At 27.4% G+C, this 13,620-nt stretch overlaps 2 protein-coding genes across 4 annotated transcripts; both read right to left on the reverse strand.

The window, feature by feature from the left end:
- Positions 1–132: 132 nt before the first annotated feature.
- Positions 133–11,828, reverse strand: LOC132942054 (intraflagellar transport protein 140 homolog). Of its 3 annotated transcripts, XM_061010346.1 has the most exons (22): positions 11,691–11,828; positions 10,921–11,125; positions 10,638–10,856; positions 10,283–10,550; positions 10,042–10,217; positions 9,675–9,873; positions 9,269–9,610; positions 8,934–9,201; positions 8,649–8,864; positions 8,403–8,571; positions 8,207–8,344; positions 8,000–8,148; positions 7,752–7,929; positions 7,402–7,688; positions 7,072–7,348; positions 6,730–6,890; positions 5,173–5,317; positions 4,924–5,109; positions 4,531–4,749; positions 3,325–3,479; positions 3,036–3,250; positions 133–625 (listed from the first exon to the last, which is right to left on the reverse strand). In XM_061010346.1, the coding sequence occupies exons 2-22, from the start codon at positions 11,062–11,064 to the stop codon at positions 543–545; spliced, it is 4,194 nt and encodes a 1,397-aa protein (XP_060866329.1). In that variant the 5' UTR covers positions 11,065–11,125; positions 11,691–11,828; the 3' UTR covers positions 133–542. The 3 variants fall into 3 exon arrangements, with proteins under 3 accessions (XP_060866329.1, XP_060866328.1, XP_060866330.1); XM_061010345.1 differs by lacking the exon at positions 11,691–11,828 and having other exon boundaries at positions 10,921–11,495; XM_061010347.1 differs by lacking the exons at positions 10,283–10,550; positions 10,638–10,856; positions 10,921–11,125; positions 11,691–11,828 and having other exon boundaries at positions 9,675–9,892; positions 10,042–10,155.
- Positions 11,619–12,675, reverse strand: LOC132942057 (trafficking protein particle complex subunit 1). Its single transcript, XM_061010351.1, has 3 exons — positions 12,372–12,675; positions 12,104–12,313; positions 11,619–11,844 (listed from the first exon to the last, which is right to left on the reverse strand). Exons 1-3 carry the CDS (start codon positions 12,468–12,470, stop codon positions 11,725–11,727), a joined length of 429 nt encoding a protein of 142 aa, XP_060866334.1. The 5' UTR covers positions 12,471–12,675; the 3' UTR covers positions 11,619–11,724.
- Between the last annotated feature and the right edge of the window lie 945 nt (positions 12,676–13,620).

Below are 13,620 nucleotides of genomic sequence, written 5' to 3' on the forward strand. Positions count from 1 at the left end.
GAGCTGTTTTTATGTACAACATGTGCAAGACGGAGATAACTGTTTTACAATTAACTACAAATGGTTTTATAAAGTAAAATTCATAGGAGATTAAAAAAAATACAATTTGAATCAGTGGGAATTGTCAACAAATATGCTTAGTCATATATTTTTATTTCATATTTTAACAGTTCATAGTTTTACATAATATAATATACATAAATATATACAAAATGTTTGTACCTACATGATTTAAATATTATAACGAAATGATGAACTGCGTGCTATATAGCTATGCCAAACTATGATACAGTTAAAATCTGGCTTACAAAATAAATTTAAGTTTTTATAAAAACCACAAAATATAAAATAATCTTATTGGTAAAATTACTATAAATACAACTGTACAGACAATGTAATGTCCAAACTCTAATCATAAAATTACAATAATTAATAATTAGTAATCAATAACTAAGCAATACATGCAGTTTTGAGTGTTTTGACCGTGCTTAATATCTTATAGTAGATTATATTTACATTAATAACTTAAAACATCAGGGCATTTATGCTTCAGGAATTTCTTCTTCTTCGTCAATGCTATTTTCTTTAATAGATTCTTTTTGAAAACCTAATTTTCGAAGAATATCTAAAAAAAATTAGCAGGCTATTAAATATATTTGTAGTACAATATTCTTTCTTTAAATTGTATAGTTATTATTTATATAATCTACTTTATGGATTATTGTTAATAATTCAAAAATAAATTTTTTAGATTATCAATAATAGGTATATTATTATTAACACAATTTAATTAGCTTATCTCAGGTTGGGTTGACACTTTAAATTTTGAATCGAAAAATATAAGGTTTAAATGAAAATAAATAATGGTATTTTAGTACATATAATATAAGCTTAGATGCCTAGGAACCTATTGTACCTATTGTTGTCTGTTATGTATTTTTAATATTAAAAAATAAAAATTATCATGGAAAATAGGTAAACCTAATTTAAAATATCTATTATGTAGGTAGCAAGTTTTTTTTTTTTTTTTGGTTAGGTTATACTTATACTTGAATTTATTTTCTCATTATGTTATAAATGTTAACATTTAGTACGTTTGGTAAAACTTGAAAAACGAAGTGATTTATATACTTCTTGTAAACAATAATTCTACTGCAATAACTGAATAACATAAGATTAAAATAAATTCTAATTGATTAGTGATGTACTTTTTTTGCTTACATTTGTATTACTACAATACCATATTATACTGGTTGTCAGGTTATGACTAACTAATCAGATTTAACAAATGTCATTATAACTAAATACCAATTAAAACTGTGTGATCAGATCAGTATTTAAAATCAATATTTTGTTTGTTTATATGAGTAACCGTTAACCATAGAAACCTTTATTATTAAATCTTAACATTACAAATTTATTTTAATGTAAAAATTACATATTTTAAAATATGGACCAAAAGTTAACAATCGCCTCAATTGAAGGATTTTTATTGGATAGTCATAGTTTAATATTAGGGTGGCCTGATATAAAATACTTAAATTAATTAATTATTGTTTTTATATTTACTAAAACAAAATGTTAATTTTAATAAAATAATACAATATCATCCTGTATTTAATAAAAAAAGACCTTTTAAGTATTTCCATAATGATATTAATATAGGTACTAGGTACCTTATTTAACAGCTGGTAGAAGTAGATGTATTTTTAGCATTTAATACTGCTGTTGTAATTTTCTACACACAATTTTCATAGATTTTAAAAAAACGGGACAATTGAGCGTTATGAAAGCTTTTTTTGGGACACTGGGATAGACTTCTAAACTACAAAACATTACCGTACAAAAACAGGACTCTGGCCACCCTATTCAATATTAGTGTCCATAATATTGTTCAAATAAATATATTTTTCAGGGCAGACTGGCCATTTTTGGTCCAGGGTGCAAAATTAATTAGGCCTAAAATTAGAAAAGAGTTCTACATTACAATAAGAGTTAAATTTAAGAAAGTGCCAGATAGTGGTAATCGGGGCCCAGATCATAAATACGAATGAAGGCCCGAGGTGCTACTTGGTTTATAGCACGTTAGATCAGTCTACCCCTGAATATATCTTACACTTACACATTGATATAATAAATTAAAAATGTATTTTACTACATTGAATATTATGAATATCCCAGCACAAAGATGATCGTGTGACCTACTTGCCGAATAACTTATACAAATTAAACATTACGCCATCAGTAAAAAACTTATCCACTTATAATGTAATAGCTATTATCTCATGTTATCTTGTTAAGCTGTTTGTCACAGAATTATTCTGTGTGTTTGTTAGCAATCAATGTATTATACATACTACATGTGAATGTCTATAGTTATTAGTTTAACCATAGAATAGAATAGATTAAGTTAAATTAAATTTATTCTGTGGTTTAACTGATCACAATAAAAAAAATACACATACATACTAAATAGTGTCACATGACCCATTTATATTATACCTGATAATTTTATATATTTTTAAATTTTTAATACCTTTAATTTGACTTTTCCAACAAAATATTTATCATAGATATATGAAAATAAAAATGATTAACAGTAAGTGAATAATACTGGTGTATTAAACATATCTTAAACGATTTAATATTATGTTAAATACATAATAAAAAATTATATAATATAGATCGTTGTTGCTCATTGGCACAACTAGGAGGGTGGAAAACGGTCTTTAGCACCCCCATATTCTTATTTACAACCCATTGTTTTTTAGGTCTAACTATCATTGTTATAGTGAAATACTATCAATTTTATGTTTTTAAAATATGAAATATTATAGCATACCACATCTTGTACTCATAGACTAGGTAAACTGGTACAAAATAAACTGACAAAATGTATGAATCAGTTTATTTCCAAAAAAAAAATAAAAGGTTTGTTGTCTGTACCAATAAATGTATAAATACACATTAATTACTCTATTAGGTCAATTTAAATACAATATTTCTAAATAATAGACTGAATATTTAATACTAACCTTTATCAATATAGAAAAGTAAATTATCTTTTTGCTGTGTGCGAGTCAAAAGTTCATTCACCAATTGAACTGCTATTTTATTTTCACCTTGAGTTGTATAATATTCTACCATCATTGAATATACATCACCGTATCTAAGTATATCCATATTGGGAGCTAACAAAATTTGTCGACATAATGTCATAGCTGAATCACCATCACCACTGTCAATTTGTCTAAGTAACAAAATTATTAAAATAAACTAACATATTATTATGATCTAGAAGATACTAGGACCTATGGATTATACCTTTTAACATCAAGAAATTTTTTTACTAAAGTTATTTTTTTTGCAATATCTTCAATCAGTATTTTATACTGATCACTATCTTTAGACAATACCTTTAATGCCTCTGATAAAGCACCAACAGCTTTACTGTAATTGCGATACTCATCAACTTCTAGCTATTTATAACAATACAATATTGCACATAAGATTAAATAATATAATATTAAACAGTTATAAAAATGTAGGTATCACTAAGAAATAGTACCCTAAGCGGTCTAAGCAGCCCATTTACTGTAGACTGTAGTATGTGTGCATACATAAGCGAAACTAGAAAATTTTATTAGGCCGAATGATAAATAAGAAAACAAATTCTAATGACAAAATAAGTTTTTACTCTAAGGGGATTTGATACTGTGATTGTCTGTTTTTGTCTAACACACGCGCGACATAGTATTTTAGACGTGTTTTTTGCCAAACATACCAATTGATTTAATGAACCGATAAGATTCTAAAAACAGATTTGAATTTGTCATAAACTCTACTTGAAATCAACTTTCCCACATTTTTGATTTATTGATTTTAACTTCTTCAAAAATTAAAATACGACAATTTTTAAACACTCTTTTTTAATATGACATTTTTAGGAATTTGGGGTATAATATTTAAACATGTGGGAAAGTCAATTTTAAGTAGACTTGACGACAAATTCAAATCTGTTTTAGAATTCTTACAGCTTCAATAGATCAATTGGAATGTTTGGCAAAAACACGTCTTAAATACTAGGTCGCGTGTGTGTTAGACAACAACATAAAATCACGATATCGAATTCCTTTAATTTTAAATTCTATTAAGTGAGTATGTTATCCAGTCAGTATTAGGTTAGGTCATGGCCCGTAGTTTTGCCTATGTGTGCATATGAGAGGTGGCCAACAAAAAATCATTCAAGTCTAGTGTAATGCAAGTATGCATCAAAAAGAAACAAATATTATTTTAACTGATAAGATTAAGTTTTGGAATACACCACTTAATATTTTTGTTTATTTATATATTAGGTGTGTTAATTATTGAAATAGCTAAAGAAACTTAGGTAATTGAATTTATAAATGCAAACTAACATATTAAGTGAAATTTTATTATTTATTTTCAATAGAATTTGTATGCTTAGTTACTTGCTACGCAAGTTTATCACCTTTGGTAAATACTAATTACTATAGTAAGGATTCTTACTTGAGCACAAGAAATGTAGAAATTAGCCAGAAGATGAGGTGCCTTTCCTTTGTTATAGAATGATACAATAGTTTTTAAAAATTCTGGACGCTCTTGCCAATCAAGTGTTTGTAAATAATTTGCTGCCATAATATAGATTTCATGCTGTCTAGATACGTTAGCATAAAATATAATTTTTTCCGTATCTCCTGATTTTAATAACGCTTTCATGGCTTTTATCTAAACACAATAAATAAATAAATAAATAATTAAATAAATTCAATTCATATTTATATTCTAACAGTTTAAATTAATAATAGACTAAACTTTCGGAAAATCAATTAATTTTAATCTGGTAACATAAACATTTTCTTAATAATGAAAGTACAAAAGAAATACATAACACACTACAACCTTTTGTCCTGCCTGGGTGAATTTTTTTGCTGCTATATGGTAGTTGGCTTGCATTAAAGCACACTCAGCCAGTTTCTCTAATATAACTGTACGCTTTGCATGATCAGATGGTGGTGTTAGACGATCTCCAAGTGCTTCGGTAATAATTACCTTGTGCTCTTGACATTGTTCTACAGCTTCTTCAAACTAAAACAAACCAAGTTTTGTTAAGAAATTACAAAATAGATAATCTAAATGAACCAGGTATACTTTGTTAGCCATTGCTAATAAATTAACTGCATTGTCATAATGCCCTTGACTCATAAAAAAATTTGAACATTTTAATAATAAACTTGAATCATCTTCTATGTTCAGTTCTTGAGACATTGTAACAATTGCATCATAGTTTTTACATCTAAAATTAACATTAAGTTTATATTGACATAACATAGAATTTAATTAGTATATAATTTTCAAATGTTATCAGCAAATTAAATAAAAAACTAACAATAGACAAAACTTTGAAAGTCTAAAACAATATTAGGCAAATCACATTATAAATAACATACCATGAATTATTCTCCATTTCTAAAATAAATGCAGATAAATCTAAAAATAAATCAGGTAAGTGGGTAACGTTCTCCTGTTTTTTAGTTTTTTTTTGAAAAAAGTTATTTAGGGAGCCAAAAAAAAAGACTGCAGCTGCTGGTTGGACCACCCTGATCTGTATTATTGCACCTGCATTTGGCCCATGATTAATTGCGTATAAACTATAAAGAGAGTAGAAAACAGAGTTTTGTCCATTGGTGACTTTAAAACTAAACAATTTAAATACCTTCAACATAATTACCTATATTACTTAATACTATCCACCATTAGTGTTCCTACCTTAGCTTCCCACCAAATTAAGGCCGACCTATCTTTCATCACATCTCTTTTTGATGGCTTTCTGGATGCTCCTGATGTATTATATCTCTTTCTATGTACCCTCCCTCCCAAAATACAATAAATCATCTCTATTAAAATAACCTCAACATCATACATCTATCGGCTCAACTATTATTTGCACAGAATTTAAAGAAGCCATCGTACCTGCAAGTGTTGTCTTCGTCTTATACACGCACGACATAGACAAAACTCGTTTACGAAGTCTGAGTAGAACTCACTCAATTTTGGTCCTAGAGTAAAATACCTGTTTTAAAATGAAAATATGACAATATTTCAAAGAGCAATACGGTGAGTTTTTTTCATTATTTCGAATATAAGGAATTAAGGCTAGTGCTAGTGGTTTTACAATGGTTTATTTTATTTATTTATTTTTTCTTTTATCCTGTATACAAAATTTTTAATAGGAGTGCTTTGATCTCCACTTATAGTATCTTATTATCTTTTAGAAAATTGGATCAAGATGATACCTTAGAGAGGTCATTTTTCGATTTACTTAATAGTTATTTAATGCCACGGAAAAACCACCTACAAATTACAAATAAAGGATTTTAAGTTATACACTTTGTTAATCACCATAGATACGAATAAAAAATTATAATATTCTAATATTAATTCAACTTACAGTCTATAATAAATAATAGTAATATAAAATATCCAGACTGTCAAACCATCCCCGCTCAGAATTGCTCATTGAATTCAAATTTAATACAATCCATTATACATTGAACAACTTGTAACCTACTATATAGCAGAGCGACATCCACTTACTCGCTTTTTTTTAAAATTATGTTATTTGTATAAATAATACAACACTCTAGATTTTTTTTTTTATAGTCATTTATGGGTTGTAGATTACTGATTAGTACTTAAACTACTTACTTAAATGCTAAATCAATAGCTTTATGTAAATAACCAGCTTGATGATATAGTATGACTGATTTATCAGGTGAAATTTCTTCAAAATACTGGGCTACACCCAACTTTTCTCTGACATCTGCTAATAAAGCAATATTCCAAAGATGGTTGTCAAAAAACTGCTCCTTAAAACCAAAAATCAAATATTTTATTGAAAAGTAAGAGAGTGATGAAAGTAGAATTAGGGTTCCAATAATTGTTACAAGAAAATCTCTCATGCATAAAGATAATATAAATATTAAAAAAATATATATTTTAATCCAAGTTATTTAAATCAGTACTATTTGATATCTACACACAACTTACCTTACATAAACGAATTGCATTTACATAAGCTGTGGCATCAACATACATTTTTACAGCTTCTTCATAGAGTCCTTGCATTTCATATGATCTTGCGAGATGACAACAAGCAGCTTTATTGCTGGTGTTCATACAAATCTGAGCTGCTTGTTCCATATGACCAAGATAACATAATATACGAACCGTAGACAAATCATCATTTGCTTGTTGATAATATTTAATAGCACCATCCATATCACCACTACCTTCTAAATACTGAGCCCACCATTTCAATAAGACTCTAAAATTGAATTAGTTAAATAACTAGTTTTTAAATTTTATAAATTAACTTACATATTTTTATTTTTAATTATGTAATTTTCTAAAGTGACTGGATCATCTATTAACATTTTTGGTATAGTAAGTCCCTGTGTTTCTGACTTGCAATACATAGCAGCTGCTCCAGCTACATCTCCTTTATTTTCCAAGTTGTGACCTACATTATAATATGTATTTCTAAGATGTATACGGTCTTTTGTCTCAGCCACATCTAAAGATGCTGTTATTTGATTTCTTGCTCTATAGAATCTATTTAGGAGATCGTAGCGATTACAACATTTGTACAATTCCTCAGCTTCGTCCTTATACAATAAATTATAAATAAGAATACTTCAAAGTATCAATAAAATAAAATTAAAACTTACATACATTCCTAGATGCACAGCAAGACAAGCTACTCTTGCATCCAGTTCTGGCTCTGTATTTGTTGAACGCAAAATGGCTAATCCTCTACAATCATTCATATGACCCAGACATATTTCAGCTACGTCCAAACGTTTTGTTTTTACACACATTTTTGCCAAACTTGTCCAGACAGCAGGACTATGCAGAAGATAAAATATAAATATTTGTTACAAAGTATTATGAAATACATGGTAAATAAAATATTTGCCTCTTAATGTTAGTAATAAAATTAAAAGCTAGGTCCAAGTCTCCAAGACATAAATTATAACCAAAGTTGACAATAGCTGCTCGAATATCAGAATTACAGTCTTCAATTCCTTCAAATTCCTTCATGAGACTACGCTCGACACGGGTTTTCTGTAATATAAACATAAATTTTAATTTATATAAAATGTATAAATATTATTCAATTTACTGTATTTGTATTGCGTTTGCATAATGTTATATAATATGGGGCATCAAGTCCTAGTAGTGTACAAAATTGATCAGGGCAATGTATAATATCTTGAATTTTAATTCCTTTTTGTTCAATAAAGAACATACTAAGTATCACCTAAACAAATTAAGAAGAATATTATAACATGAGTTAAAGAAAAAATAATAAAACATACAGAGGAACCAATCATTTTATTTTTTTTCTGTCTATTTGCTGATGTGTATAAACTTGGTTTTAATGGTTTATTTTCTGGTTTGTCAATACTTTTAGCTTCACAAAATAATAAATTTGGCTCATTTGTATCCCAATAGTGAGAAACAATAAATCTTGTATCATTATATTGTCTACAAAAATAGATTAAGGTGTTTAAATATATATTTCCTTTTACAAATATTTCCATACACATTAGTACATAACATACATTTCATCAACGTCTAAACCTTTTTCAAAATGTTTCATATATATTGTATCTAAATCTCGATCCCAAACATATAACCTTGGCATTGGTACTAAATTTAAGTTTGCTGCAGTAAATGATACTTTTGTACCATTACTGTTTAAACGTAACTGAATAGCTTCACCATACTCATCTATATTTAATGTTATATCTTTAGGTTTACACATTGATTTTGCTTCTCTATAATAAAGATAAAAAATAGAAAATATTATAATATTTTTAAATTTAATTGACAATTCATTAAACTACCTTCTGTTTAAATCCCATATATGAATAACTCCAGATAATGTGACAGCTGCTAAATAGCAAGTATTTAAAGCGAGGCAGACTATTGGTGCTTCAACATCCAATGTCTGTTTAATAGTACCCTGAAATGTTCTTATTTGTAATTTTCCACAATTCTCAGCCACAATTACAATTCTATCATAAATGCATGCTTCTTGCACATCGCAATTGAATGTTCCAACCACTGAAGGTATTTCTTTAGATTTAATATTATATACTGATATTGATTTGCCTTAAATGTTTTAAAATAAAATTGATTAATGAGTAAAAAAATGTCATACTACTTTTATATTTTTTACCATTCCATAAACATATGTGTTCTTTGTTCAAAGCTAGACCTATAACTTGTATATTAGTATTAAAACTAAATGATTCATCTGTACTAGAGTGAAACACGTTAAGATCACTTGCTGAAGTTTGTACAATAGCCACGTCTTCTTTATAACTTGCCAACAATGCATGCTCACGTAAAATATAAATACCATCCATAGCATGTACCGCTAAATTTAATGGACTCCAAACACAGTATTTTAAGGTATCTTGAATTTTACATGAACCATGAATACACCATTGGTCAACAGATTCTTCTTCGTAACGCCAAATAATAATATTTCCAAGATTTGTTGCACCACACAATAATCCTGAATAATAACAAGGAAAAAATATAGTAAATATAATTTTAGTAATATGAAAAATAATAATTACCTTTTTCCACTGAGTAAGTAATATTTATAAATGTTTGTTTAGGAAATGAGGACGCATAAGAGACTGGTGCAGTTAAAACATAACTGTTTCCAGACTCAATATCCCAGAAACGAATAGACACATCGTTTGTTGTACATGCTAATAAAGATGGACCTGCCCAAATGATGCACATATCTTCTTTCAACCCATTTAGTTTAACCTAAATGATGAATATTTTACTAACAATTTATAGTTAGTTCCTGATATAATATGAAATGAGGGAAATAAAATTAATTTGATATATACAATTAAAATACGTTAACAAAAATAATGTGGTTGTATAATATGTATATAATTGCAGTTGATTGTACTAAGTCATTTAACTAACCTTTGAAACTTCACTTAAGGAACCATTTTTATGACATTTATAATAGGCTACAGTTAAGTCCTTGCATACTAAAATACAAATGTCTTTTGATTCATGACATAAAATTCTTAAAATAATCGATTTGGATATAAGTACAATGCTGAATTCTCCATCTTCATCAAAATAATATAGTTCTCCTACGAAAAAAAAATGTTGGCTTAATAACTCAACAATATTAAAACTTGACATTTAAATTATTTACCAGTCACTGCAGCACAGTAAAATGTTATATTGTCTGAAGTTACAGTGCGTGGACCATGTGACGTAGTTGTACGAGGCCGCCAAGAACTAAATATATCTAAGGCACTTTGGTCACCAGCTACTGCCATTTTGGCTAAATTAGAAATATCAGTCGCAGCTTTTCCAGCTCTAAATGAAATGTCTTTAGATAAAATGGCTCCGATATTTGACTTAAATGACATTTTAAGCAACCCTCGACTATCAGATTTCCATCCAATTATAATACCAGTCTAATATAACAAATATCATAACCATTGAATTATTATTATTAATTATTTTTTAAGTAAATATTTTATTTAGATTCAATTATTTTTAACCTGGTCCCCAGTTACTAAACATCCACCAAGTGATGACCATTTAGAAAATACAATTGTTTCTTCGTGAATAGAGTCTAAAGCAGTTACTAATCCGCCATTCCATATATATATTTCTCCAGATTTTGAGCCAATAGCTAATGTACGCTGAGTGGGATGCCAGCAAAACGAAGTTATATGGCCTTTACAAACATTTGGTCCAGAGTTGTGCAAATCCTCACCCTGAGAATAATAGTATGAAAAATAGTGCAAGATAATACCGTTAAGGACTATTATAGGTACTCACTAATTCATCACAAATAAGAATTTGTGTTTCGTCATTTTCAGTATACGATATTATTGCCAATAGACCAAGTTGGCGGTGATAACTTATTCCAGTAGTTGTATAATTTTGATTAGTTTTTACCTTATATTCAAGATACGAACTCATTTCAAACAATTTCAGAAAAAAATAAATGTCTTGATGTCTTATAGATTAGGAATCAGTATAGCTATAGCAACCAAAGGTCAAAATTATATAAACAGAATGATTTAGAAACATAACACTTCATTTCAAATATATCATTTCTCTATTAGATATAATTCACAAAAACAACAATTAAATACGATCAGATATTATTCAACACCAAGTATGAAAAAATAATTCTTTTACAATATTATTCTATATTCAATAACTAAACTAATTTCTAACATAGCCAATAGGTACTGCTGATTGCAGAATAATTTTAAATAAAAAATGTAGACATCAGTTGAAACCCAAGAGTCAAGACACTAAAAGATAGGAATCAAGAGAAATCTTAATTCTGGATAGTAAAATAAAAAAATAATACCTAATTGAATAATAAATAATTATGATTTGTGATATTATTGTTTATATCATGTTATAATTCAAATTTGTTTACAATTTACAATGAACAATGGAGGGGATTAACAGGTAATACACTAATACAGTGACACCACAGTCATAATAAAAAACCCAAAGACTGATAATTCAATAGATAAAATAATTTATTACTTTCAAAGTTTCAAATATATTTATGTTATTACATAACTTACATAATTTTATAATTGTATTATATTATATTATTATTTATTGTAAAGTTTTCATATGCTGTTTTATAAATTGATCAAGTTTCAATTTGAATAATTCACTTTCAATAGGTTGTCCCATTTCACATTCAGTGTTTTTTACAACATATTCCACGTAAATCTGAAATAAAAAATCAAGATTAAATTAATAAAATATAAAAAAAATTTCAAATTGAATTATTTATATTTTAAAGTTATGTTTTTATTCTATTTTATTTTTTTGGTAAATAATAATACAATATAATCATGACAATATTATAATATCATATAAATATTGCTCAAGATAATAATTATGTCAATTTTACTCCATACACAACTCTTCCCAGAATAGTATAAAAAATGGTTATTAAGAATTATCAATAATAACTAGTAAATCTTACTTCTTTATATAATTGGTGTAACAAATCTCTGACATTTTTTATCGTGATATCGGTATTTAAAATAAATTTAACGCCAGTTAAAGACTCGTAATAATGTAATGCATATTTGCTAGTCTTGTAACACAAAAAACCACGTTTCGGGTCAAGTGGTGATATTTTAGAAACAAATGACTTGATAGAAAATAACATACCATACATCAATTTGGCTTCCTATAACATAGATAAAATATATTTCTACTCAGATAATGTTGAAACATTCTAAATTTACTTCTTCACTACTCATGCCCGATTGTTTAAGACGATTCCAGTTTGTCTGATATAATATTGTACCCATCCGGTCAAAAATATAGATGTTGTAGATAGTCATTACTATAAGATGTTTAATTTAATTTTCACATTTTAAAACATACATCAAATTATGTGAGTAAAGAACTAAATTTATCTTTTTTTTTTATTAAAAATTTAAAACTTGAAAGATTTAATATTTAACTTGCACTTGCATTAAGAAATAAGAATTTGCTATTATAATAGTTTTTGTGAGATACTGATTACTGTCCACTGATTACTGAGTAATGAGAGCCGAGAGTTGTTTCTTATCAATTTAAATTACTGTTTACTGATAAAGAGTTATTACTACCACACTATTTAGCATTGTATATTTACATTGTGTATTATAGATCATATTATTATTATGTCACCATCACTCACCTAATATAGAATACGTATTTAAATTATAAACTTTAGGTCTGTAGATAGTACCTACATTAATTCAGTATGGGCTCCATGATATTTACTATTTAGTTCAGCCCAAGGTGTATCAATACACGTCCTTGGTTCAGCCTCAGACCCCGGGAATAAATGATATGTTTATTAGGGTACTGTTAAAAAATAACCCCATATGAGATTTTGCAAAATTTTAAAAAGGTGGTCATGGGAAAGTTTGGACAATGATTAATATATGAATCACGGAAAAAAAAAAACCAAACAATTAAAATTAAAAAATAAAAACTAAAGGAAAAAAAAAAAAAAACCACGAAAAAAAAAATTAGTTTCTATCTACTATAGTCCATAGCCCACCCCAAAAATTATTTCTATAGCGCCACTGACTATCGTAACCTAATTTGAGCATTTTGAATAATTAAAAATATATAAAAACGAGCTGCAGAAGTGCTTAACTATGTTATATTATGTCCTGGGAGTAGTATTTCCGTGTTGGAAAAATTAAGTTAACATTATGATTCAATTAACATCTTATATCTTATATATTTGTACTTATATATAATATGGCTATAATATGTGTATAAGCATATAGCCATAAGGGTACTATAGACCAGGACAGCGTTTGACAAGTTCCTTATAAAAAGGAATTCGTTCCGTTCCTTTTGTTCCTTAAAAAAAAAGAATTCGTTCCTTTTTCGTTGCTTTGGAAAATGAACGAGTTCTTTTTTGGTTCCAAATAAAATAAAAATTCTTATTAAATTTAATCACTTATGTTTTTTTTTTTCATATGCATACTT

This window comes from Metopolophium dirhodum, chromosome 3 (assembly GCF_019925205.1).
Source record: "Metopolophium dirhodum isolate CAU chromosome 3, ASM1992520v1, whole genome shotgun sequence".
Classification (NCBI taxonomy): Eukaryota; Metazoa; Arthropoda; class Insecta; order Hemiptera; family Aphididae; genus Metopolophium; species Metopolophium dirhodum.

What these genes read in the sequence shown, in the direction of transcription:
- LOC132942057 (XM_061010351.1), bottom strand. Translation starts at nt 12,470, where the DNA reads ATGACTATCTACAACATCTATATTTTTGACCGGATGGGTACAATATTA. An exon ending in CGGGCATGAGTAGTGAAGAA is followed by an intron (nt 12,314 to 12,371) that starts GTAAATTTAGAA and finishes TCTATGTTATAG; the next exon opens with GAAGCCAAATTGATGTATGG. An exon ending in TACACCAATTATATAAAGAA is followed by an intron (nt 11,845 to 12,103) that starts GTAAGATTTACT and finishes TTTTTATTTCAG; the next exon opens with ATTTACGTGGAATATGTTGT.
- LOC132942054 (XM_061010346.1), bottom strand. Translation starts at nt 11,064, where the DNA reads ATGAGTTCGTATCTTGAATATAAGGTAAAAACTAATCAAAATTATACA. An exon ending in CCTTAAGTGAAGTTTCAAAG is followed by an intron (nt 9,874 to 10,041) that starts GTTAGTTAAATG and finishes TTCATCATTTAG; the next exon opens with GTTAAACTAAATGGGTTGAA. An exon ending in TCACCCAGGCAGGACAAAAG is followed by an intron (nt 4,750 to 4,923) that starts GTTGTAGTGTGT and finishes TATTGTGTTTAG; the next exon opens with ATAAAAGCCATGAAAGCGTT.